Source organism: Harpia harpyja, chromosome Z (assembly GCF_026419915.1).
Source record: "Harpia harpyja isolate bHarHar1 chromosome Z, bHarHar1 primary haplotype, whole genome shotgun sequence".
NCBI lineage: Eukaryota > Metazoa > Chordata > Aves > Accipitriformes > Accipitridae > Harpia > Harpia harpyja.
Genome location: NC_068969.1, coordinates 14,232,967 through 14,252,890, shown reverse-complemented (window position 1 = coordinate 14,252,890; position 19,924 = coordinate 14,232,967). Strand labels below are relative to the sequence as shown.

The following is a 19,924-nucleotide window of genomic DNA, read 5'->3' as shown; positions in this document are numbered from 1 at the left end:
CCCCCCCCTTACCTCCCCATCACCCCTCTCCAATCCATCCCAGTCCCCATTCACCCCCCACACCACAAGGGCCGGACTCACGCTCAGCAAAGCCACCGTCGCCGCTTTATTCCCCCACCGACCGCCGCAGCCCTTCGGCCACCGCCGCCACGTACGGCTCCGGCCACCGGCCCCGCCACCGACCCGGTCCCGCCAACGCTCGCAGGAAGCCCCCCGTCTCGCTGGGCAGTGCAAAGGCAGGGGCTGCCCGCAGTGCCGGTGGCACCGCTGGCACCAAGGCCTCTAGCCGGACCACGATATAGTGACCATTGCCCGCCGCCAGCTCCGGCACGGTGCAGGACAGAGCTGCCGCGAATGCCTCGCAAGGTGCTACAGTGGGGACATCATCAGGGCCGGGGCTGTGCTGGGGGCCGGGGCCGTGCTGGGGGCCGGGGCCGCATTCAGCAGCCCCAGCCTCCGGTACAGCCCTGGCCCCGGCGTCCCACTGGTGTGCGGCAGCCACAGCCGCCGGGGAGAGGAAGAGGATGACGGTGTCGCCGTCACGCAGCGCTTGCCGGTGCTGGGCGTGCAGCCAGGGCAGTGGCCCCCATGCTGCTATCCCGCTGCCACCGCCCGGTGCTGCCGTCACTGCCAGCCCCAGCGGGCGCAGGGCTGCCATCAAGGCGCACGCCGCCCGCTCTGCCACTGGCTCCATTGCGTGCACCAGCAGCGCCCGCCGGCCTTGCAGCGGGCCTGGGGGATATTGTCAGTGCCCGAAGCCCCCCTGGGCTCCCTGTACCCACCCTGTGGGCAGCCAGGGTGGGAGGCAGGCTGGGACCACCTACGATGGGGGGACCACCCACGATGGAGGATCCCATCCCCTGGCTCTGTCCCCCAACCACTGCAGCACCCCCCATACCTGAGCTAAGGGACAGCCACAGTAGGAAGCAGGCTGAGACCACCGCCGATGTGGGACCCACCCCCTACTCAGTCCCCCAACCCCCTTACCCGCCCTAAGGGACAGCCACAGTGGGAGGCAGGTTGGGGACCCCCCCCCCCCAATAGGGTTCCCACCCTCTGCTCTGTCCCTCTATGCCCCTACCCACCCTATGGGGCAGCCATAGTGGGAAGCGAGTGGAGACCAGCCCTGATGGGGACCCCCCCTGCTCTGTTCCCCGATCCCTGCCCCTCACCGCCCCAGACCCCAGGCTTGCCCCAGGCTCACCCTCAGAGCCGTAGTCAGCCCTCAGGGACTTCAGCCAGCCTGTGGGGAGGACAGGCAGTGAGGCAGGGTCCCTGGGGGGGGGTTCCCGGGCTGGGCACAGCCCCCAGGGAGGCACCGCTCACCTTTCATGTCCTCCTTCTTCAGCAGGAGCAGGAGCAGGAGGCAGGCAGCCCCCAGCAGCACCCCCATCCACGCCAGCACCCAGTGGGCGCGCAGGTCTGCGGAGCAGGGGTCAGCATCCACCGAGGGCCCCCGGTACCCACCGAGGGTCCCCGGTGGCTCCACAGGGTGGGGGCCCTCCCTCAGCCCCACACTGGCCCCCCTCTGCCCCGGTGCAGCCAGGGACACTCACACTTGTGCAGAGGACAGGCCCAGAGCGTGACCCCGGTGCTGTTCTCAGCGTGCCAGATCTGTGGACATGGGGACATGTCACACGCTGCCTGGTCCTTGCCCACTGCCCGCCAGCTGCCCGCACTGACCTGCCTGCACTGCCCTGCTGCCACGTCCTGCCGCAGCTCCTGCTCCAGCAGCCCGGGGCGCCCCGCTCCCTGCAACGGCGGCAGGGGGTGAGCCGGCTGTGCCGCCGGTGCCGCCGGGACACAGGGGTCCCTGTCCCTTACCGTGCTGGTGAAGTTGGTGAGGGGCGTGCAGGTGCCCCGCTCCAGGGCGCACAGCGAGGCGTTCCCCTCACGTTCCAGCAGCAGGAGGTCATCGGGGCGGCCAGGCAGCGCTCCTGGGGATGTGCCAGGGGGCTGGGGGGGGCGGCGAGGGGAGGGCAGGGAGGGCTCACCCCCCCAGCCAGACCCCTGGGCTGCCCCTGCCCTCCCACCCCAGCAGTACTCACGGTCCCGCAAGCACTGGGTCAGCCGGACCTGCCCGTCGCTCCACACCTGCCCCAGAGACCGGATCAGCAGTGCCTGGGGCTGCCCATGGGGCAGCCGTGGGGCAGCTGTGGGGCAGAGGGGTGTCCTACCTGCACGCAGAGGTTAGGGTGTGGCTGCAGCCCCCCAAACTCGTGGAGTCCCTGTGGGCAGAAGGGATGCTCCGTTAGTGCCACCCGCACTCCCCCCCGTGTCCCCGACGCCCCACAGAGCCCCACTCACCTGCCCCACGGCGGGCTGCTGCAGGCCGGGCAGGGCTTGGCAAGGCCCAGCGGCTGCCGGCTGCCAGCAGGGCACCAGCTCAGCCGGGAGGTCGCAGGGGGCCAAGAGGGAGCAGGTCAGCGCCTGCCCCCCAGCATGCAGGATCAGCTGGCTGCGCGCCCACAGCCGCTCCCAGGCCTCGGCGTCTGCAGTGGCACCGGGAGAGGGGTGTCACCCCGCGTGGTGTCCCCTCCAGTCCCCCTGTGTCCTGGCCCCCCCCCCCGCACCCCAGCCCCGTGGGTACCGTGGGAAAAGGGGCACAGGGTGGCCCGCAGCGGGTCCTGGGTCTCTGGCCAGACCTAGGTTGGAGAAAGAGAGAAGAAAAAGAAGGATTTGGGGTATCCATGCTGCGACTGTGACCCAGCTAGCCCCCTCAGGATGCCAGAGGGGGACACACGGTGCCCAGAGCTCCTCTGCTTTAGTGGCAGCTGTGCCACCCCCACGGTGCCTGGCCAGGCACCCACCTGCAGGCAGAGGCAGGGCAGCACCTCGTCGGCTGGCAGGCTGTAGTTCATGGGGCTGCTCTGCCACCGGCAACCAGACGTGGGTCACACGGTGGCAAACTGCCCCCGCTGGTGTCACCCAGCCCAGGGGGATCCGCTCCCAGGGACCCTCTCCCAGCACCCTGCCTGTAACACAGACATGGCTTCCCGGGGACGGGGAGGGGGCAGCGGCCGGAGCCCGGCGAGGGTGGGGGGGTCAGGGAAGGGGTTCATACTCACCGCGGTCACCGCGCGCCCCGGCCCGCTGGTGCCGTGGCTCTGGTTGTGGTAGAGCCATAGGGTGTAGCTGTGCCCTGCCATGGCCCCCTGCACCTCCACGACCACCTCCTTCGGCCCCGGGGAGACCTGCAGCCTGGGCACTGCACCGGAGGCAGCTCAGGGCACCCGGCACCCAGCACCACCCACTCAGCACCGCAGCACAGGGCACGGCACCCCGGGGGTCACCCTCTCCCCAGCATTCACCGCCCAGCTCTCCCCAGGGGACATACACCAAGGTGGGGGGGTCCCGGCGCTGCTGCAGCTGGGGGATGCCAACACCTACCTTGGCACTGGGGGACGGCAGCCTGTGCCACGGGCCACGAGCAGTCTGCGGGAACAGGGGGTCAGTGGGCAGAAGGGAGGGGACCACCGCGGCGGGGCATGCTGGGGGCTCACCTGGCACCCACTGCCACTGGCTCAGCCTCCAGTGGTCATGCGAGTTAGTGTATGCCGTGACGTGGAGCTTGGAGCCCAGCGGTGCCTCGAAGCACCGGAAGGTCACCCAGCCCTGTGCAGGAAAACCACCACCGCGCTGTGACGACGTACCGGCACCACCAGCACCCACCTCCCTGGGGCACAGGCAACAGGACCACCGTACCACAGAGATGCGCTGGTGCCAGCACCCACATCCCCACATGCTGCAGTGCCCGGGGACTGCCGGTGCTGGGGACACCCATCCCCGGCACCCCGCCTCTACGTACCAGGGGTTGGCCAGGCAGCGCGGGGGCCAGGGGTGCCCAGACCTCCACGGCCACGCAGCGGGAGGAGGCGTACGTGTGCCCGGAGAGCAGCAGCAGCCCGGTGACGTTGGGCTGGGATGAGGCAGTCCCATCCACCGCTGGCCACCATCCCCCCTTACCGCCATCCTCCGCCTCGGGGATGCCCGATGGCGCAGGGCGGCGGGGCTCTCCGGTGCCGGTGGTCAGGTGCAGCCGTGCCTCCAGGCAGGGCGAGCAGGCCGTGGGCGCGGTGCAGCGCAGCATCGGCTCCAGCTGCAGCTGAGCCAGGGCCAGCCTGTGGCTGGGCCCCGGCGGCTCCATCCCGCACAGCACGTCGGTGTCTGGGGGGGAGATGGAAGGCGGCCGTGGGTGTGGGGCCCCGCGCCTCGGGTGGGCTGGGGGGCCACGGCGGCGGCACTTACCCAGGAGGCGGCAGGCGAGGCCCTGGGGAGGGAGGCGGGGGTGAGGCCGGTGGCGGTGCCAGGGAGGCCGGTGGCCCGCGTGCCAGCGACGCCGACCCACCTGGGAGCAGGCCAGGGTGTCGTGGGTGGCTCCGCGCCCACCCACCGCCCCTGCCGCCGCCAGCACCAGCACCAGCAGCTGCCCCGGCGGGCGCATGGCGGGGCCGGGGCCGTGGGGTGCCCCGGCCCCACGCCGTCCACTCCCGACGGCCCCGCTCTCCCTTCCCGGCTCCACGGGCCCCACCGCCGCCACCGCCGCCGGCTCCCGCTTCCTGCTCCGATCCCGGACACCCGGGTCCTAGCGCGGCGCTGGCGACCGCCCCGGGGTGGGGCCTCCCCGCTCCCGCACCGACCCGCCGACGGGCTTCGGGCTTCGCGCCCCGGCACCGCCGGGAGGGTTCAGCCCCCCCCCCCCCCCCCCCCGCGGGGACCGGGGAGGCCCCGTGGCTGGAGAACGGGGCCTGCCCCTGCCCCACGGCCCGGGCACGGTGCCCAGGCCGGCCCCGGGGAGCCGGCAGCGGCTGCGGGACGCGGTGCGGCGGCCGTGCCAGGACAGGCTGCAACCCTGCCCCGGTGCGTCCTCTTGCCCCCCCTCCCCATATGCTGCAGGGTCGAGCCCCGGCACACCATACGGACGGCGGGGCAGCGTGAAACGGTGCCTTTATTGCTCCCATCCCAGACAAGGTCCCGCTGGCAGCGCGGCAGCGAGGAGCAGGGCCGGGCTGTGCACAGCACCCGGCCCCCCCGTGCCCCAGGCAGGGCAGGGAGACCCCCCCCCACTGCCCGGCTTCTTCCAGCGCCGCCCTGGCCCCTCGCCCCGCTGTGCCATCTCGAGGGGCTTCCCCGGGTCCCGTCTCTGGTCTGGAGCAAGTCCCTGCGTGGAAATAAAGCTGTCCCTGCCCGGGACAGCACCTCCGCTCCCGGCCCCAGGGACCCGGCGGGACGCTCGCCCCGGCCCCCCACAGCACATCCTGCGGCCGGGGGCCAGCCCCACTCGGGCCCCTGCGGTGCGGCACCCACGGCTCCTGCCCAGGGCACCCACGGGCGCCCCTCCTGCCGCCGCAGTCAGCACGCTCAGCCGAGCCCTGCGCCTCCATGATGGGCCCCTGCCCTCACCGGGGGGGGGCTGCACCCAGCCCCGCCGGCCCCACAGCAATGCCCAGCTCAGCCCCCAGCGTGGGCGCTCAGGTGCCAGCAGCCGCCCCCGGGGGCTGGGGCGGGGGGCTGCCCTCCCCGGCCCCCACCTCCAGCAGCCGGTGCAGGAGCCCCCCCACCCTGCCTCGGTGGCAGCGGTGGGGGGCCGGGGGGCTGCCCCGCAGGGCACCCAGCAGCCCGGGCAGCTGTTGGGGCAGGCGGTAGGTGGGCAGGGGCCGGAGGGGCCTGGGCACATCGCGGGGGCTGCAGAGCCGGCTGAAGTAGGCCAGCACCCAGCCGCCACTGCAGCCCGCAGACCCCAGCTCCCCATATAGGCAGGCCATGGCCGCCCCAAAGATGTCGTGGGCGTCTCCGGGGGTCCCGCCGGCTGCCCCAACCCGCCACCGGCGAAAGAGCCGGGCGCTGCCCCGGCTCCAGAGGAGGAGGACGGTGCCACGCTGGCGGCCCACGCGGCCCCGCTGGGCATAGAGCCAGGGCAGGGCACCCGCCTGCCCCACGCCACCTGCTTCCCACAGGTCCAGGCGCACGTCGCAGCCCAGCCCCGTACGCAGCCGTTCGGCCAGGGCGCACACCAGCCCCAGGTGCTCCTCTGAGTCCGGCGAGTACAGCAGCAGCACGGGGCGTCCGCCTGGGGCACCTGTGGGACGGAGAGGACAGCAGTGACAGCCCTACCCCAAGCCCCTCTGGCATTCCCCGGGGACACCCTGGCATCCCCCAAGGGCATCCAAGTATCCACCATACTGCCCCAGGACCCTCTGCAGCCCAGGGAGCCAGCACCCCCTGGCACCCTAGCCCCACGGCCACCGTGGGCACCGCACCCCCACCCCATAGCCCCCCAGGGTGTCCCTCACCGTCGGCTGGCCTCCAAGCACCACGGCAGTTGAAGAGCAGCACGGTCACCACCAGCCCCAGCGCCAGCGCCAGCCCCAGCAGCCCAAAGTGCCTGCGTGAGACTGGGAGAGGGGCAGTGAGGGGGGGGTGTCTGCCCACCCCCACCGCCCCCCACGACCCCCCCCGGGACCCCCCACTCACCGTCGGGACAGAGCAGCTGCTTCCGAGCGAAGTGCACGTCCGAGCGCCACACCTGGGGAAGAGGCGGGGTGAGGGGGGGGCAGGTTGGTGTGTCCCCCCCCACAGTGCGGGTGCCGACGCAGGGGTCACCTTACCAGCACGCAGCTGCCCAGGACATGCACCGGCAACAGCAGCGCCAGCTCCCCTGGGGCAGAGCCCTCGGGCTGCAAAGCACAAGGCCAAGGTCAGCGTGGGTCGGTCCCCGCCATGTCCCCCCCCAGGCCCGTGACACTCACCCGTGTGACGGTGTAGAAGGGGGCCTCGGGCTCGCACTGCCTGCCACGGCGCTGGCAGAGGGCTGCGCTGAAGGCTGCAGGGACGCTGGAGGTGAGGTGCAGGTGCAGCTGCAGCCCCTGGACGCTCACCGAGACGTTCCAGGCGGTCTCTGTGGAGAGGGGGGGGGGGCTTGCGGGACACCCGAGGGCATGAGGGGTGCGAGGGACCCCACAGCAGGGCTGTGGTCAGCCCAGGGGTGCCCCCCACCTGTGGGGCTCACCTGGCCGGTGCGGACACTCCACGTGGCTGCTGTTCCCGTAGGAGAACTGGGGGGAACGGGGATCAGTGGAGGGGCTAGGTGAACTGCCATCACCCACCGCTGCCCCCCAGCCCCTTCCCAGGCAGCGCCCACCCACCCACGGGGGCTTACCCGGAAGCAGAGCTGGGGGTGCACGTCCACCTTGTCCAGCGTGTATGCCTGGAACGGGCATAGAGCACGTCACTGTCCCCGACCCACACAGCCCACGGGCACCCCAGTGCCCACCCGCCGCCCTTGTGGGACCTTGGGGTCCGGTGGGTGCCCCAATCAGGGGCACAGCCCCGCACCACTCCAGGCTGGCGCCCTGTGGTACCCCCAGACCGGGACCCTTCACCTGCTCCTCTTCACTGGCCGTGGAGTTGGGGACATCGTGGCAGGGCGCAGTCTCGGCCGCCGCCTCCCTCCAGCACAGGGTGGCCCGGGGGTGCAGGGGGCAGCTGGCGCTCAGCACCATCGCCATCTGGTCCTTGCTGCTGGCGCTGTAGTCGTGGAAGCGCACCGAGGACCACAGCTCGGGGCCGTCTGCGGGACACCGTGTCAGCGGGCTGGGGGGACGGCTGGGGGGCACCCCTGGGACCCGGCTCCCCACCCCGCGGGCACTCACAGGCGTCAGGCTGGTCGCGGAAGGGGCAGCGCTTGCTGCGCGGGCTGTCGTGGTGGGGGTAGGAGGCCTGGGGGAGCAGAGCAGGGCGGTCAGGGCAGGATGTGCCCCCACCCCACCTGCCCGCCCGCGCCACACGGGCAGAGAGAAGGGCCCGGTGGCCGCAGGGGAGGGCGACGCACCTCGATGCACAGGCAGGGCACCAGGAACTCGTACGGCAGGGAGATGCGGCGGCCCCCCAGCACCAGCACCTGCGGGCACAGAGGCAGCGTCACCTGGGGGGGAGCGTGGCGGACAGCCCGGGGAGGGGACGAAAGGAGCCATTACCTGCTGGTGGAAGGGCCGGGGCAGCTCCTCGCACTCCAGGGCCAACTGGTGGCACAGCCGCACCATCAGGGCAGGGCCCTCGGGCACCCACACCTCAATGGCCCGTGCCTCCGGGACCCAGGCATGGGTGAAGACGGGCCCTGTGGAGCAGGTAGGACGGTCAGCCGGTGCCGGCGTCCCCCCGCACGCCCCCCGGGATCCCTCCCAGCCTCACCGGGCGGCTCGGCGACAACCAGGCGGCTGCGGCTGAGGGCCAAGCCTCGGTCAGGGATGGTGTGGAGGGAGACGAGGACCTGCCGCCCGCTCTCCGCCGGGAAGCAGTCGAACCGCACCTGCCACTGCAGGGAACGGAGTGGATGAGCGGGATGTGCCACCCCGGCGTCCGGCCCCGCGATGCACCCCGGACTCACCAGCGAGCTGCCGGGCGCCCGGTGCCGTCGCCACACCTGCAGCCAGCCGGCCCGGTTGGAACCCAGCTCCAGGAAGTTGAGCTGCAGCCCACGGACACCACCGAGCTCTGCGAGAAACCGGCGTGGGGTGCTGACACGGGTGGGAGGACGAGTCGCCCCCTTTCCCCCCCAGTCCAGGTGCCCGGCCCAGCCACCCCTGCCCGTACCTGCGGCGGGGAGGGCCAGGCGCACCCGCAGGCAGGGCTGGCAGGGCTGCGAGGGCAGGCACAGCCGGGCCCTGCTCAGCGCCAGGGCGGGCGGCTTCAGCGGGGGCCCGGGCCCGGGCCGGGCCGGCCGGTGGCAGCGGGGGCGGCTCAGCGTGCTGTCGGCTGGCGGGGGAGGGAGAAAGAGCAGAGAGGGGCTGCCGTGCGCCGGGGGTCCCGCCTACCGCCGGCACCGGGAGCCCCGGGGAAGGGGGAAACCCCGGAGACCGGGAGCCCCGCCGCCCTCCAGGACCCGGTAGCCGCGGGCAGGGGGAAGCCCCGGAGCTCGTAGCCCGGCCCCGATCCCGACCCCGCCGCTACTCACCGGTGGCCCGGCACTCCTGTAAGCAAAGAGACGGGGGTGAGCGCGGTGCCGCCCGCCGCTCCCCCCCCTCCCCCCCGCCTCCCCCGGCCCCCCCCTCGGTGCTCACGAAGTTGGCGGAGACCCGGAGGCGGGTGACGGCGGCCCCGGCCCCGGGCAGCACCAGCAGCAGCGCGGCGGCAACGGCGAGCAACACCGGGCGCCCCATGGCCGAGGAGCCGCCGCCGCTCCCCGCCCCGCCCAGGGCTGGCCCCGCCGCATTCCTCCGCCGGCACGTGCGGCCCCGCCGCTCTCTCCCCCCGCCCCGCTGCCAGGCGGCGCTTCCTGCGGCGCAGACACGCGTGGGAGCGTGGACGGTGTTTTATTTCCATAGAGCAACACGCAGAGGAGGGGGGGGGCGGTGGTGGGGACCCTCCACGGCCCGGGAGCCGCCTCCCCGCCCCCCCCCCCCCCCCCATGTGTGCCCAGAGCCATGGCGTGGCTCAGACACACAGGTTGGTCCCCGTGGACCCCCACCCACCCACCCACCGGAGCTGCGCCAGCGCCGCCCCACGGGGCCCGGCTACGGAGCTCCAGCCCTCGCAGACCCCACCCGTCCCCGCTCATTTCTTCTTCTTCTCTTGCGTGCTGGTGAACCAGGAGTCCAGCAGCTTCTTGCTGTAGTAGAGCTGCCAGCCGTGCACCTGGGCGGCAACCACCACCACCAGGTACATGACAGAGACAGCAGAGAAACCAAAGATGAAGCGGTAAGCTTTGCCGTGACGATAGAGCTGCTGCGCCATGGGGAACATCTCCATGGCCCCATAAATGAGGGGAGCCACAGAGAAGAGGCCGGTGCTGATCATGGAGAGCACCAGGTAGCTGATGTTGTTGCGGGGGAAGGAGAGGAGGCCCAGGAGGGAGGGCAGGATGCTGAGCAGGTAGGGGTACTCCCACTGGTAGGGCATGGCCACCTGGTCGTGGGGCAGCAGCTTGAGGTGCCCCACGCACATCTGGGCCAGCAGCAGCAGCCAGATGCCCACATGCGTGTAGATCAGCTTCTTGATCTCCGACTTGAGGGCCACACTGGGGGAGAGAGCGCGGGGCCGTCAGGGCCTGCCGGGGGGACGCGGCCCGGCCCCCACCGGGAGCCCTGGGGGAGGCCGCCGGGTCCCCGCAGCAGCGGGACACCCACCTCATCTGGTAGTGCGAGGCCACGCGCTCCCGGTGTTGGAAGTCGCTGCCGTCGGTGCCGGTGGCGCGGGGACCCCCGCGGGAGGCCATAGTGCTACCCTGGGGAGGCACAGCGTGAGGCGGGAGCGGCCCCCCCCCCGCTCTCCCGGGCACCGCCCGCAGCCGCAGGCTCCAGCCCCCCGGGGACCCCCTCCTCCCAGGGACAGGCCCCCGTGACAGCCCCGGGACCCCCTTCCCGTGACTGCCCTGCCCCCGCCCGACCCCCCGGCACAGCCCCCCGGGCACCCCCGCAGGTGACACCCCCGGGACCCCCTCCCCGCCGGCCCGGCCCGCCGCACCCTACCTACCAGCGGGACGCTCTACCCACTCTTCCGCCTATCTATGGCCACGGCCGCCGGCTCTGAACGCCCGGGTGGCCGCTCTGCGCGCCCGGAGGCTCGGCTCTATGGCCGTGACGGGGTGCCCCCCCCGCCTCGGCCCCGCCTTCGCGCAGGCGCAGTACCGCCATGGCGGGCGGGGGCACCGCCGCGCGCGTGCTGGGGCGCGCCGCGGGGTCAGCGGGGGGGGGGGGGGGGGGAACGGGGGGCGCGCGGGTGTGGGGCGGGCGCGCGCGCGCGCGTGTGTACGTGGGGGGTGGGCGCCCGTGGGTGCGCGGGGGGCTGTGGTGGCAGATGGGGGTGCACACGGGATGGGGGTGAGCCCAGAGGTTGTGGGGTGCGTGTGGGAGTGGGGGACACGCGTGGGGTTGCACGCGCGTGAGCGCAGAGAGGCTGGGGGGGTGCAGGCAGACGTGGCTGTGGGTGCAGGGACACGCTGGGGGGAGAGGGGCGGTAGGTGTGGGATCAGAATTGGGGAAACGCGTGGGGCTGTGGGGACACGAGGGGAGGTGGCCGGGGAGGGGGGGGTCCCACGGGGGGGTGTCACACGGGGGGATTGGGGTCCCACGCGTGCCTCCCACCCACTCCAACCCCCTGCAGGTGGGGGCGGCCGCTGGGCCCCGAGGAGACGCTGGGGCTGCTGGAGGCTTCTGTGGTGCACCGGGAAGGTACCTGGGGGGGGGGGGGAGCGTGTGTGTGTGCTGGGGGCGGGGGGGGTGGGCCGCATCCTGACCAACCGTGTCCTCACCAGGAGCCCTGCTGGCGCTGAGCAAGCCCCCCGGCCTGCCCGTCCTGGGTGAGTGTGGGATGGGGTGGCAGGGAGGTCCGGCTTAGGGAGGGGGGAGCACCAGCAGGCGCTAACCCCCCCTCTCCCCAGGGCGCCCCGGGGAGCTGAGCCTGGTGCTGCTGCTGCCGGCGCTGAGACGACGCCTGGGCCTCCCCGCTGAGCTCCACGTGGTGAAGGCTCCCGCCAGGTATGGTTGGGGGGGGGGTGTCCCTGGGGTGGGGAGGATTAGGGGGTGCCAGCCCCCCACCCCACTCTGGGGCTCAGAGCTCCCACGACCCGCAGGGAGTGTTCCGGCCTCGTCCTCCTGTCCGGCTGCCACCACGCCACCGAGCGGCTCCAGCGGTTCTTTGCCGATGCCCGTCGGAGAGGCCGGTACCCCACCACGTACCAGTGAGTCCCTGGGACCCCGCCATGCCGGCACAGGGGGGGGCCCTGTCCCCTCCTCACCCCCTCTCCCCACAGCGCCGTCACCGTGGGGGTCCCAGCGGAGGCGGAGGGCGAGATCCGCGCCGGGCTGCGCTGGCAGCAGCAGGGTGACACCACCGTGGTAAGGGGGTGCCGGGGGCTGGGGGGGGGTGCCCCGAGGTGGGGGGGCTGAAGGCTGTGCTGCCGCAGGTGGTGCCGGTGTTGGCTCCAGGACGCCGCAGCCTGGCCAGGAAGGAGGTGAAGAGCACCCTGACGCACTACCGGGTGCTGGGGGCCGCAGGGGGCTGTGCCCTGCTCCAGCTCCAGCCCCGGACAGGTGAGCGGCCCCCCAACACCCCACCCTGTGCCCCCCCCACCCCCACTGCCAGCACGGTCCCACCCCTGCCCCCCCGTGCTTCCCCAGCCTTCCCGGAGCAGCTCCCGGTGCACCTGACGTTGCTGCTGTGCCCGGCCCTGGGCGACCACAAGCATTCATCCCGTGTGGGCAGGGTGCTGGGGGTGCCATTCCTCCTGCCCCCCGAGGCTGCCCCGACCCGCACGCAGGTACGTGGCTGGGGTGGGTGCTGGGGGCTCAGCACAGCCCCCAGGGACCCTGCTGAGCCGCCCCCTCTGCCGTGTTACAGATGCTGGACGAGGAGCTGCTGTGCCGGCTGGGGATCTCCCCGCGGCAGCTCCACCGCCTCCCGCTCCACCTCCACCTGCGGCAGCTGGTGCTGCCCCAGGGCCCGCTCTGTGCCCCCCTGCCCCCCCCCTTCCTGCGCACCCTGCGCCGCTTGGGGCTGCCCGGGCACCGGGAGCCCCCTGCAACCCGCTCCCCTCTGCCACCCCATTAAATCCTACCTGCTGCCGGGGTGGCTCAGAGCCCATTTCTTTCCTTGGCACGCACGGGACCCGTGCCCCCAGTCCCCACGGCATTGCTGGGGGCACCAGCTCCCCCCAAGCGGAGCCGGTGACAGCAGCTCTGCCACCGCCCCTGTGCCTGACCTGGTTCCCAGCACCGGCGTGTGGCGGTGGAGCCATGGCGGTGGCGACGTCTGGCAGGCGCAACCGCAGGCAGGCAAGAGCGGAGGTGTCTTTTCCTGCCCACTCTCTGCCCCCGGCCGAGGAGCTGCCACGGCAGCCCCGGTTCCTGCCCGCAGCCCTGTCCCGGGTGCAGCTGCGGCCATGCCCATGCCCTCCCGCACACAGAGGGGCAGAGGCAGGCTCCCTGTCACAGACGTGTTTTGCAGCCCCTGCGGGGGGTGGGCTGGGTGCCCCCACCCAGCGCTGGGGTCTGGCTGGGGTGAGGGGGAGCTGGGTGCCGCCGTGTTGCCCCGGCTGGATGGGGCAGGGTGCTGTCCCCTCCTGGGTGTCCTTCAGTGTCACAGCTCTTCTGCCCGCCCCGGGGAGCTGCCGTGTGCCTCCTCCCCACAGCAGGGCTTGGCTGCCCCGGGCAGGGGCACAGGGTCCAGGCGCAGGGTGCCAGTCCGGGTGGGCGCAGCACCCTGGCAGGAGGGGAGGAGGGGGGCCAGCCTGTGGGTCCCCAGGGGCTGCCGGGGGCTCCCCAGGGTGGTGGGACGGGTGCCCTGCCCAGGGGACGGATGCTAAGCTGGGGCAGAGCTGGCTGGGGCTGCCTGAGCAGGCGGCTGAGCTGTGGCAGCCCCCGGCTCCCGGCATAGCAGCCCGGGGGCTGCAGTGGTGCTGGGGGAACAGAGCCGGGGGGACAGCGATGGCTCCATTGCTCCAGAGGAGCCGGCTCCCCCCACCCTGCCCCTGGCTGGGGGACTCGGGTGGCTCTACGCCAGGGGCTGGGGTGCACAGGGGGCTGGGGGGCACAGGGCGCAGCAGTGGGGGGCTTGCCCCGGGATCGGTGCTGTGCCGGCTGGGGCTTCCTCAGGGAGCAGCCTTCCACCATCAGCTTCAGCCCCACATACAGAGGCACGGGCACGGCCGCCTGCAGAGGGACATGGCAGGGGAGTGGGGGCTCAGGGTGCCGCGGGGGGTGCTGGCCCTGCAGCCCCCCCCAGCCTACCTCCTTGTAGATGAGCTCGAAGGCGCCAGTGGGGCAGGTGGGGTCATCCCTGCGGTCGATTACCACACGCAGGGTGTCCCGCTGGACATCGGCACACAGCCGGCTGGTCACCGCCGAGGAGGGGGCCATGGTGGGGCTGGCATTGATCTCCAGCAGCCAGGGCTGGCAATCCTCTCCAAAAACAAAGTCAGCCCCGTAGAGCTCGAAGCTGCCCTTGCGGGACCCCACCAGGTCCTGGGCACTGCGCAGGGCGCCCACCACCGCCGCCTTCATGCCAGGAACCATCACCTGGTGCCAGGCGTCCGCCTGCCCCACCTGTGCCAGGTACGCCTGGAGCTGTCGGCAGGACCAGGTCTGGTCCAGGGGCAGCCGGGGGTGCCAGCTCCGCGCCGGCCTGTACTGCTTCTGGATGGAGACGTTGCAGAGGTGCCGGGCGCTGGGGTGGGGAGAGCAGGGCTGGGTCAGTGGGGTGCCAGTGGGTGCCGGGGTACCGGGGTCCGGCACAGGGGACACTCACGGGTCCAGGCGGCGCAGGGAGAAGGGCCGGGAGCAGAAGCGCAGGTAGCTCTCGCGGTAAAACCAGACGGTCAGCGGGTTCCAGTCGGTCACCAGGAACCATTGCCGGACATCAAATTTGGTGCCAAAGATGAGCAGCGGCCGCTCCACGTACTTTTGCACCACCCACTTGCCCACCTCTGCCGAGGGTGCCGTGCAGACCCCTGCCAGCCGCAGCACCTCCTCCAGCCGTGCCATGCAGACGATGCCTGGGGGACGTGGTGATGGTGGGACCCCTCCTCGGTGGGGAGCCTGTGCCCCCCGCTTCCCCCAGCCTTACCCCTGCCGCGGGATTTGGCGCCGGGCTTGAGGATCCAGACATTGCGGTCGCCCTCCATGCCGAGCTGGGGCAGCCGCCCCCCCAGGTGCCACAGCAGGGCCCGGGACTGCTCCTGCTGTGCCCCGCTCAGCACTAAACCGGACCCCCTCACTGCGAGGGGATGCGGGGGGCTCAGCACCAGCCCCACCATGGTGTCATCCCCCCCATCCCGCTCGGCACTCACTGCACCACACGGTAGTAGTCCTGTCGGAAGCGGTCCCAGCTGGCACCCGTCATGCAGGGGGACGGGGGGTCCCCATCGATGTCCTGGTGCCCCAGGCTGCCCAGGTGCTGCCTACAGACCTGCAGGGCCTCCTCCACCAGCTGGGGGGACAGGGGGGACCCTGGCCCTGCTGTGGATGGCATGGGGTGAGGGACATGGCTCCTGGGAACCTGCTGTGCCACCCTCGGGGCCAAAGCACAGAGCCTCCCTGTGGGATGGGTGGCTTTGGGTGCATAGGGGTGGGTGGCTGGGGGGGCAGAGCACCCATAAAGTGAGCTGGTGGGAGGGAGTGTGTGTGTGGGGGGGGGGGGGTCCCAAGCCACAGTCCCCAGCAGAGGCTCAGCCCCCAGACATGTCCCTGACCCTGAACTCCCCATTGTCCCCCCACCCATGCCTGGCCCCATGCACTCACCTGGCCCCTTGCTGGATTTTGGGGGCTGCTCTGTCCCTGCTGGCGTGTCCCCAGCCCTCTCCAGGGCCACTTTAAGCAGACTGCGAGCTGCCGTCAGGTGGAAATCCTCTGCAAGGGGGAGGGGGGCATCGTCCCCACCCAGTCCTGCACAGGACACGGGGAGACTAGGAGCACCGGGGGGGGGGGCAGCGGACGGGAGGGCAACAGCCCTGTGGGGGTCATACCAGCCCCAAGCTCACCGATGAAGGCTTGCCGCTCATCCGCGGCCCCCAGCCGGTAGCACCGGGGGAAGAAGGCATCGGGGTCAGCTTGGTCGAACCAGGGCAGGTTTCGGAGGTTGAGGCACAGCCCCTCCTGTTTAGAGAAGGGTGGCAGCCCCTGCTGGACTCCCCCCACCCCTGTTGTGTCGTTTCCCCCCCGCCCCAGGGGCTCCAGGCTCCCACCTTGGTGGTGAAGGCACCCACCCGGGCATAGTGGTTCACCACCTGGTCCTGCCGCAGCAGCCGGCAGTCGATGGCACCATGGCGGTTCGTCCAGATGAAGTACGGCACCTGGTCCCGCACCAGGCGGGACTGCGGGAGGGAGGGGGCCAGGGTGAGGCACGGAGCCCCCATCCCACCCCTGCCCCAGGCTGTACCCTGTGCCTGGGGGTCCCAGGGGAAGGGTGCTGGGGGCCCCAGCAGAGCTCAACCCTAGCCCTGTCAGCTAACCATGAGGTCATGGATGCCATCGGGGTCCTCATCCCACGGCTCTTCCTCCTCCTCCTCCTCCTCCTCGGGTGGCCGTGGGGAGCCCAGGGGCTCTGGGGTCCCCAGGGAAGGCTGAGCCCCACAGCATGCTGACCCCAGCTGGGTGTCCAGCACTGCCCCCCCCTGCTCAGCACCATCACCTCCCTCCTCCTCAGCACCATCACCTCCCTCCTCCTCCTCCTCCTGCAGCTGCTTCTCCTGGCTGCCATGATGCTGCTCCGGCCGGCTGCCCACCCTGCCCGTGCAGGGGAACTTCTTCTCCACCCAACCCCGGGCCCGCAGCAGGCGGCGGATGACGGGGTAGGGGCCCTGCACTGTGAAGATCTTCTTCTCCTGGGGAGGGACCCTAAAGCTCAGCTCTCACCCCCAAACCATACATGCAATAACGGCATGTTGGGGGGCTGTGAAGTCAGGCCCCTCACCTTGATGGCCCTCTCCACATGCAGCCTGGCCCTCTTGAGCCGCTCAGGGTTGAGCGAGAGGTGGTGGCAGCTGCGGTGGCCGGTGGTGGCGGGTGCTGCCTGCCCTGCGAGGACAGCCCGGGCTGAGCCCCGCCGGCCCCACGTCTCCAGCCCCACGGGGTGGGCAGGGAGGGGGAGAAAGCGCCTACCTGCCTGCCTCTGCCTGACTGAGCTGGGGGTCCCTGACATGGCGTTCACCGCCCCGCCGAGCCTCATGCGTGTCCTGGCTGTGCTGCACACCCCCTGGGATGCCACGCTCCCCCGCTGTGCCCTCGTCCCCAGCCTGGCAGGCCAGGGGACAGCTGGGACCCCCTCCTGCTCCAGCAGTGGCTCCCCCAACTGAGCGCTGCCCCTGGCCGGGGGGGCTGCGTGCCCATGGTGCTGCTCTCCCTGTGTCACCATCCCACGGCAGCCTGAGGGCGAGGTGAGCTGCGGGTGGCTCTCCCTCCCCCAGGTGCCAAGTGTGTCCCCCATCCCCTTGCCCCGCTGGGGCCCAAGGTGGGGGTCCAGTGCGGGATGCAGCCCCCCAACCCCAGCACCGCTGTGACGGCAGAGCCCGAGACCCAGCCACCACACTGGCTCCACAGCCCCAAAGCGAGGACAAACACCGGACCCCCGGTGCCACGCCTGCAGCCCCCAGCCCGTGCCCACATCCCCCTGCCTACAGCCCCCTCCTGAAACCTCACAGCCCCCCTGCACCCCCCCAAACCCCTTCGTGCCCCACACCCAGAGACCCCCCCGCCAAGCCCCTCGGTGCCCCCCCAGCTCCCCTTCAAACCCTTCCGTACCCCCTCCCAGAGCCCGCCCTTCCCACCCCCGCTGTTTGCCGTTGCCACGGTGCCCCGCCAGGCCCCGCCCCCCTCCCGCCAGGCCCCGCCCCCCTCCCCGGCCGGTGCCGCAGGTCCCGCCGGTGCGACGGGAGGGAGGGAGGAGGCGGAGGCGGCGGTTACAGCAAACGAGAACGTTTAAAAAACGAGACGAGACAGGGGCAGCGATCGGGGCCGCTCTGCCGCAAGCGGGGGCTGCTCCCAGCACGGCCGCCTGGCCCGGTGAGGGGCAGGGGGGTCCCGGCCCGGCCGTCCACAGAGGGTGGGGGGGGAAGCGGGAGCAGGCGCAGGCACGGTGCCCGGCGGGCACAAGCGTTGGGGAGCCACGGGGTCCTGCGCCACGGCCTAAAACTGAAAGGCGAGAGGAGAAGACAAGTGGCCATCAGTCCCTGCCCGCGGGCGCTCCTCCAGCCCTGACCACCCTTCCCTGTCACCGGGGAGGGAGGCCGAGGGCAGCCACCGCTCACGGAGATCCACGCTCAGCTTCTCCCGGGCACTGCGCGTCCCATCGCGGCAGCCACCGAAAGGGCCACGTCCCCCGTGACTGCTGCCTGCCCCCGAGTGTGCTCTGGGGGTCTTAAAGCTGGCACTTCACAAGCAAAGTGGGTACAAACACCCCTGGGCATCCTCCCCCCCATCCTGGAGAGGATCCCCGGGTAGAGCGACCCAACCGTTCCCGTAGATGGGACGGGGGGGCTCTGGGCACAAGGGCCACGCTGGCTTTGAGCCCCACGAACCCGCTCCCAAAATAAGGGACCCATCTCCTCCCGGTTCAGAGCCTCACGTTCTTGAGGAACTCCTCTGCCACGATGCGGGCCCTGGCATTGACAGAGAGCTTCATCTCACTGATCTCCTTGTCGATCTCCTCCATGAAGTGGATAACAAAGTCCACCAGCTTGTGCTTGTACATCTGCTCCGTGTGGAAGTTTGTGATCAAGAAGCTGATGTCGTAGCCCTGGAGAAGAGAGAAGCGCCCTGGGGACGAGCACTCAGGCCACTGACCACGCGGCCTTGCATCCCAGTTCTGCACTGGAGACCCCCCCCAGTGCCAGGAGCAGAGCCGGGAGCCGCTCTGCCATCTCACCTCCACAGGCTTCCTGCGCAGGATGAAGAAGTTCTCGGCCCTCATCATCATGAAGCGCATGAATTTGTGGCACAAAATCTTCTCAATTTCATCAGCCTGGGGAGACAAAAGGGAAGTGAGGCTTCGCCCACACCAGGCGTGAGCTGCCAGCCCGCTGCCCACGCTCCCCACCTCACCTGCTTCACCGCGATGCTGACGCGCACAGAGTTAATGGAGCCCTCGATGAGGACCTTCTCCTTCTCGTTCCTGCTGATGATCACGGGCTGCAACAGCAGCTCTTTGCTGCTCCTGTGAGCAGAGAAAGGGCAGGACTGACTCAGAAGTATTTACTGGTCAGAAACGGGGACAGGGAGTGCACAAGCAGGGAGCCACAGGGATCACAGAGGTGCAGTTTTTGCTTCACGCTGCTACAGAATGCTTTCCGCCTCCTGGAAACATCCATCCCCACGGCCGATCCTCCCTTGCTCCCAAGCTGGATCCCCCCTCCTCCCTGCAGTTCCTCGGCTCCCTGCCAGCACCAGCCCGGTGACTAAGGGGCAGCAGCCGGTGGGTGCGGAGGCCTGCCCGGCTGCACCCGGGCTGCCCAGTGAACCGGCAGGGACCGGCCAGCAGCTCCCAGGGCAGGCAGCCCGGCCGGAGCAGGGCTTCACCGGTGCCCGCCACCCGCCCCGCCGCCGTCGCCTCGCCCCCGTACCTGACTTCCACCTCGGGCTTGTTGTGCCGCTCCACCACCTGCGAGGAGAAGTTCTCCAGGCACAGCGCGGCCTGCAGCGTGGCGCGCACCGCGTTCAGGTACGGGCGCAGCGTGGCGGTCTGCGGGGACACAGCGGCGTCAGCCCCGGGCCCGGGTCCCGCCGCCTGACCCCCGCCGCCGTCGCCCCCGGCCCCCTCATCCCCAACCGCCGCCGCCCTCCCGGCCACGGTCCCCTCATCCTCATCCTCGCCCGCCGCCGCCCCCCCGGCCCCCTGATCCCCAACCGCCGCCGCCGCCGCCGCCCCCCCGGCCACGGTCCCCTCATCCTCATCCTCGCCCGCCGCCGCCCCCCCGGCCCGGCACCCCCCGCCCTACCATGGTGGCGGCTACAGTCTGGTCCCGGCAGGCGGAAGTGGCCGGTCCTCTCTTCCGGGATGCGTGGGACCTCCCACTGCAGCGGGAGGGGGGAGATGGGAGGCTCCTGCCTCGAGCCGAGGGCTCAGGCGACGGCGGCGAAGGCTCGCCGCGGCACAGAGCGAGGAGACGACGGCGGTGGAGAGCGCGTGGGGCGGCGGCGGCCCGCGGCGGCGGCGAGATCTCGCACGGTCCCCCCGGCACCCCGCCGTGCTTGGTACGCTCCTGTCATCACTTCCATATTAGGGAAGGGCGATGGAGAGCGGGCCGGACCAATGAGCGACAGGCGCTGGGCGTGCCTGGGCCAATGGGGGAGCGCGGGGCGGGGCGTCCGCCGCCGACGGGGGCCGGAAAGGGCGAGCGGTCTAGGCCCGGCCCGGCCCCGCGGCGCTTCCCCCGCCCCGCCGGCCCCCCGCGGGCCTCCCGCGGCCTCCCCAGCGCCCCGGTGCAGAGCCCCCGGTG

General features: G+C 71.7%; 5 protein-coding genes across 7 annotated transcripts; 1 reads left to right on the top strand and 4 right to left on the bottom strand.

Annotated features, from left to right (window-relative positions):
• Positions 1 to 86: 86 nt before the first annotated feature.
• On the bottom strand, positions 87 to 4,597 carry IL17RC (interleukin 17 receptor C). Of its 2 annotated transcripts, none has more exons than XM_052777616.1 (17): positions 4,349 to 4,597; positions 4,249 to 4,270; positions 3,809 to 4,167; positions 3,504 to 3,615; positions 3,391 to 3,435; positions 3,069 to 3,223; positions 2,811 to 2,870; positions 2,591 to 2,645; positions 2,308 to 2,492; positions 2,178 to 2,228; positions 2,049 to 2,094; positions 1,825 to 1,937; positions 1,684 to 1,752; positions 1,557 to 1,614; positions 1,327 to 1,422; positions 1,205 to 1,243; positions 87 to 732 (listed from the first exon to the last, which is right to left on the bottom strand). In XM_052777616.1, the coding sequence occupies exons 1-17, from the start codon at positions 4,442 to 4,444 to the stop codon at positions 107 to 109; spliced, it is 2,187 nt and encodes a 728-aa protein (XP_052633576.1). In that variant the 5' UTR covers positions 4,445 to 4,597; the 3' UTR covers positions 87 to 106. The 2 variants fall into 2 exon arrangements, with proteins under 2 accessions (XP_052633576.1, XP_052633577.1); XM_052777617.1 differs by having other exon boundaries at positions 3,069 to 3,208; positions 4,349 to 4,596.
• A 333-nt stretch (positions 4,598 to 4,930) lies between these two features.
• On the bottom strand, positions 4,931 to 9,391 carry IL17RE (interleukin 17 receptor E). Its single transcript, XM_052777618.1, has 16 exons — positions 9,060 to 9,391; positions 8,954 to 8,969; positions 8,593 to 8,754; positions 8,387 to 8,493; positions 8,191 to 8,314; positions 7,977 to 8,116; positions 7,832 to 7,900; positions 7,653 to 7,719; positions 7,383 to 7,570; positions 7,160 to 7,207; positions 7,010 to 7,055; positions 6,750 to 6,898; positions 6,609 to 6,677; positions 6,475 to 6,526; positions 6,294 to 6,395; positions 4,931 to 6,079 (listed from the first exon to the last, which is right to left on the bottom strand). Exons 1-16 carry the CDS (start codon positions 9,156 to 9,158, stop codon positions 5,472 to 5,474), a joined length of 2,046 nt encoding a protein of 681 aa, XP_052633578.1. The 5' UTR covers positions 9,159 to 9,391; the 3' UTR covers positions 4,931 to 5,471.
• Positions 9,392 to 9,413: 22 nt separating this feature from the next.
• JAGN1 (jagunal homolog 1) lies at positions 9,414 to 10,587 on the bottom strand. The gene is made up of 3 exons (XM_052777637.1): positions 10,471 to 10,587; positions 10,125 to 10,222; positions 9,414 to 10,015 (listed from the first exon to the last, which is right to left on the bottom strand). The coding sequence occupies exons 2-3, from the start codon at positions 10,211 to 10,213 to the stop codon at positions 9,553 to 9,555; spliced, it is 552 nt and encodes a 183-aa protein (XP_052633597.1). The 5' UTR covers positions 10,214 to 10,222; positions 10,471 to 10,587; the 3' UTR covers positions 9,414 to 9,552.
• Positions 10,588 to 10,608: 21 nt separating this feature from the next.
• RPUSD3 (RNA pseudouridine synthase D3) lies at positions 10,609 to 12,561 on the top strand. 2 transcript variants are annotated; one of them, XM_052777635.1, is made up of 9 exons: positions 10,609 to 10,676; positions 11,101 to 11,168; positions 11,252 to 11,296; positions 11,378 to 11,474; positions 11,552 to 11,677; positions 11,750 to 11,834; positions 11,903 to 12,029; positions 12,117 to 12,256; positions 12,337 to 12,561. In XM_052777635.1, the coding sequence occupies exons 1-9, from the start codon at positions 10,630 to 10,632 to the stop codon at positions 12,544 to 12,546; spliced, it is 945 nt and encodes a 314-aa protein (XP_052633595.1). In that variant the 5' UTR covers positions 10,609 to 10,629; the 3' UTR covers positions 12,547 to 12,561. The 2 variants fall into 2 exon arrangements, with proteins under 2 accessions (XP_052633595.1, XP_052633596.1); XM_052777636.1 differs by having other exon boundaries at positions 10,611 to 10,676; positions 11,570 to 11,677.
• A 347-nt stretch (positions 12,562 to 12,908) lies between these two features.
• Positions 12,909 to 19,734, bottom strand: LOC128136356 (tubulin tyrosine ligase 3-like). Its single transcript, XM_052775738.1, has 16 exons — positions 19,424 to 19,734; positions 19,049 to 19,167; positions 18,531 to 18,642; positions 18,355 to 18,450; positions 18,055 to 18,225; positions 16,405 to 16,548; positions 16,217 to 16,315; positions 15,944 to 16,129; positions 15,677 to 15,805; positions 15,473 to 15,587; positions 15,234 to 15,341; positions 14,783 to 14,951; positions 14,560 to 14,750; positions 14,242 to 14,488; positions 13,725 to 14,160; positions 12,909 to 13,646 (listed from the first exon to the last, which is right to left on the bottom strand). Exons 1-16 carry the CDS (start codon positions 19,424 to 19,426, stop codon positions 12,924 to 12,926), a joined length of 3,048 nt encoding a protein of 1,015 aa, XP_052631698.1. The 5' UTR covers positions 19,427 to 19,734; the 3' UTR covers positions 12,909 to 12,923.
• Positions 19,735 to 19,924: the final 190 nt, after the last annotated feature.

Excerpts from the sequence above, each read along its gene's own strand:
- IL17RC (XM_052777616.1), bottom strand. The coding sequence starts at position 4,444 with ATGCGCCCGCCGGGGCAGCTGCTGGTGCTGGTGCTGGCGGCGGCAGGG. Across the intron at positions 3,436-3,503 it reads CCAGTGGCAGTGGGTGCCAG|ACTGCTCGTGGCCCGTGGCA; the intron begins GTGAGCCCCCAG and ends CTGTTCCCGCAG. Across the intron at positions 1,753-1,824 it reads TCACCAACTTCACCAGCACG|GGAGCGGGGCGCCCCGGGCT; the intron begins GTAAGGGACAGG and ends CCGCCGTTGCAG.
- IL17RE (XM_052777618.1), bottom strand. The coding sequence starts at position 9,158 with ATGGGGCGCCCGGTGTTGCTCGCCGTTGCCGCCGCGCTGCTGCTGGTG. Across the intron at positions 7,571-7,652 it reads CCGCGACCAGCCTGACGCCT|ACGGCCCCGAGCTGTGGTCC; the intron begins GTGAGTGCCCGC and ends GGTGTCCCGCAG. Across the intron at positions 6,899-7,009 it reads GGAGTGTCCGCACCGGCCAG|AGACCGCCTGGAACGTCTCG; the intron begins GTGAGCCCCACA and ends CCCTCTCCACAG.
- JAGN1 (XM_052777637.1), bottom strand. The coding sequence starts at position 10,213 with ATGGCCTCCCGCGGGGGTCCCCGCGCCACCGGCACCGACGGCAGCGAC. Across the intron at positions 10,016-10,124 it reads GCCTCGCACTACCAGATGAG|TGTGGCCCTCAAGTCGGAGA; the intron begins GTGGGTGTCCCG and ends TCTCTCCCCCAG.
- RPUSD3 (XM_052777635.1), top strand. The coding sequence starts at position 10,630 with ATGGCGGGCGGGGGCACCGCCGCGCGCGTGCTGGGGCGCGCCGCGGG. Across the intron at positions 11,678-11,749 it reads CGGTACCCCACCACGTACCA|CGCCGTCACCGTGGGGGTCC; the intron begins GTGAGTCCCTGG and ends CTCTCCCCACAG. Across the intron at positions 12,257-12,336 it reads CTGCCCCGACCCGCACGCAG|ATGCTGGACGAGGAGCTGCT; the intron begins GTACGTGGCTGG and ends GCCGTGTTACAG.
- LOC128136356 (XM_052775738.1), bottom strand. Across the intron at positions 15,806-15,943 it reads ATGGCATCCATGACCTCATG|TCCCGCCTGGTGCGGGACCA; the intron begins GTTAGCTGACAG and ends TCCCTCCCGCAG. Across the intron at positions 15,588-15,676 it reads TGGGTGCCTTCACCACCAAG|GAGGGGCTGTGCCTCAACCT; the intron begins GTGGGAGCCTGG and ends TTCTCTAAACAG.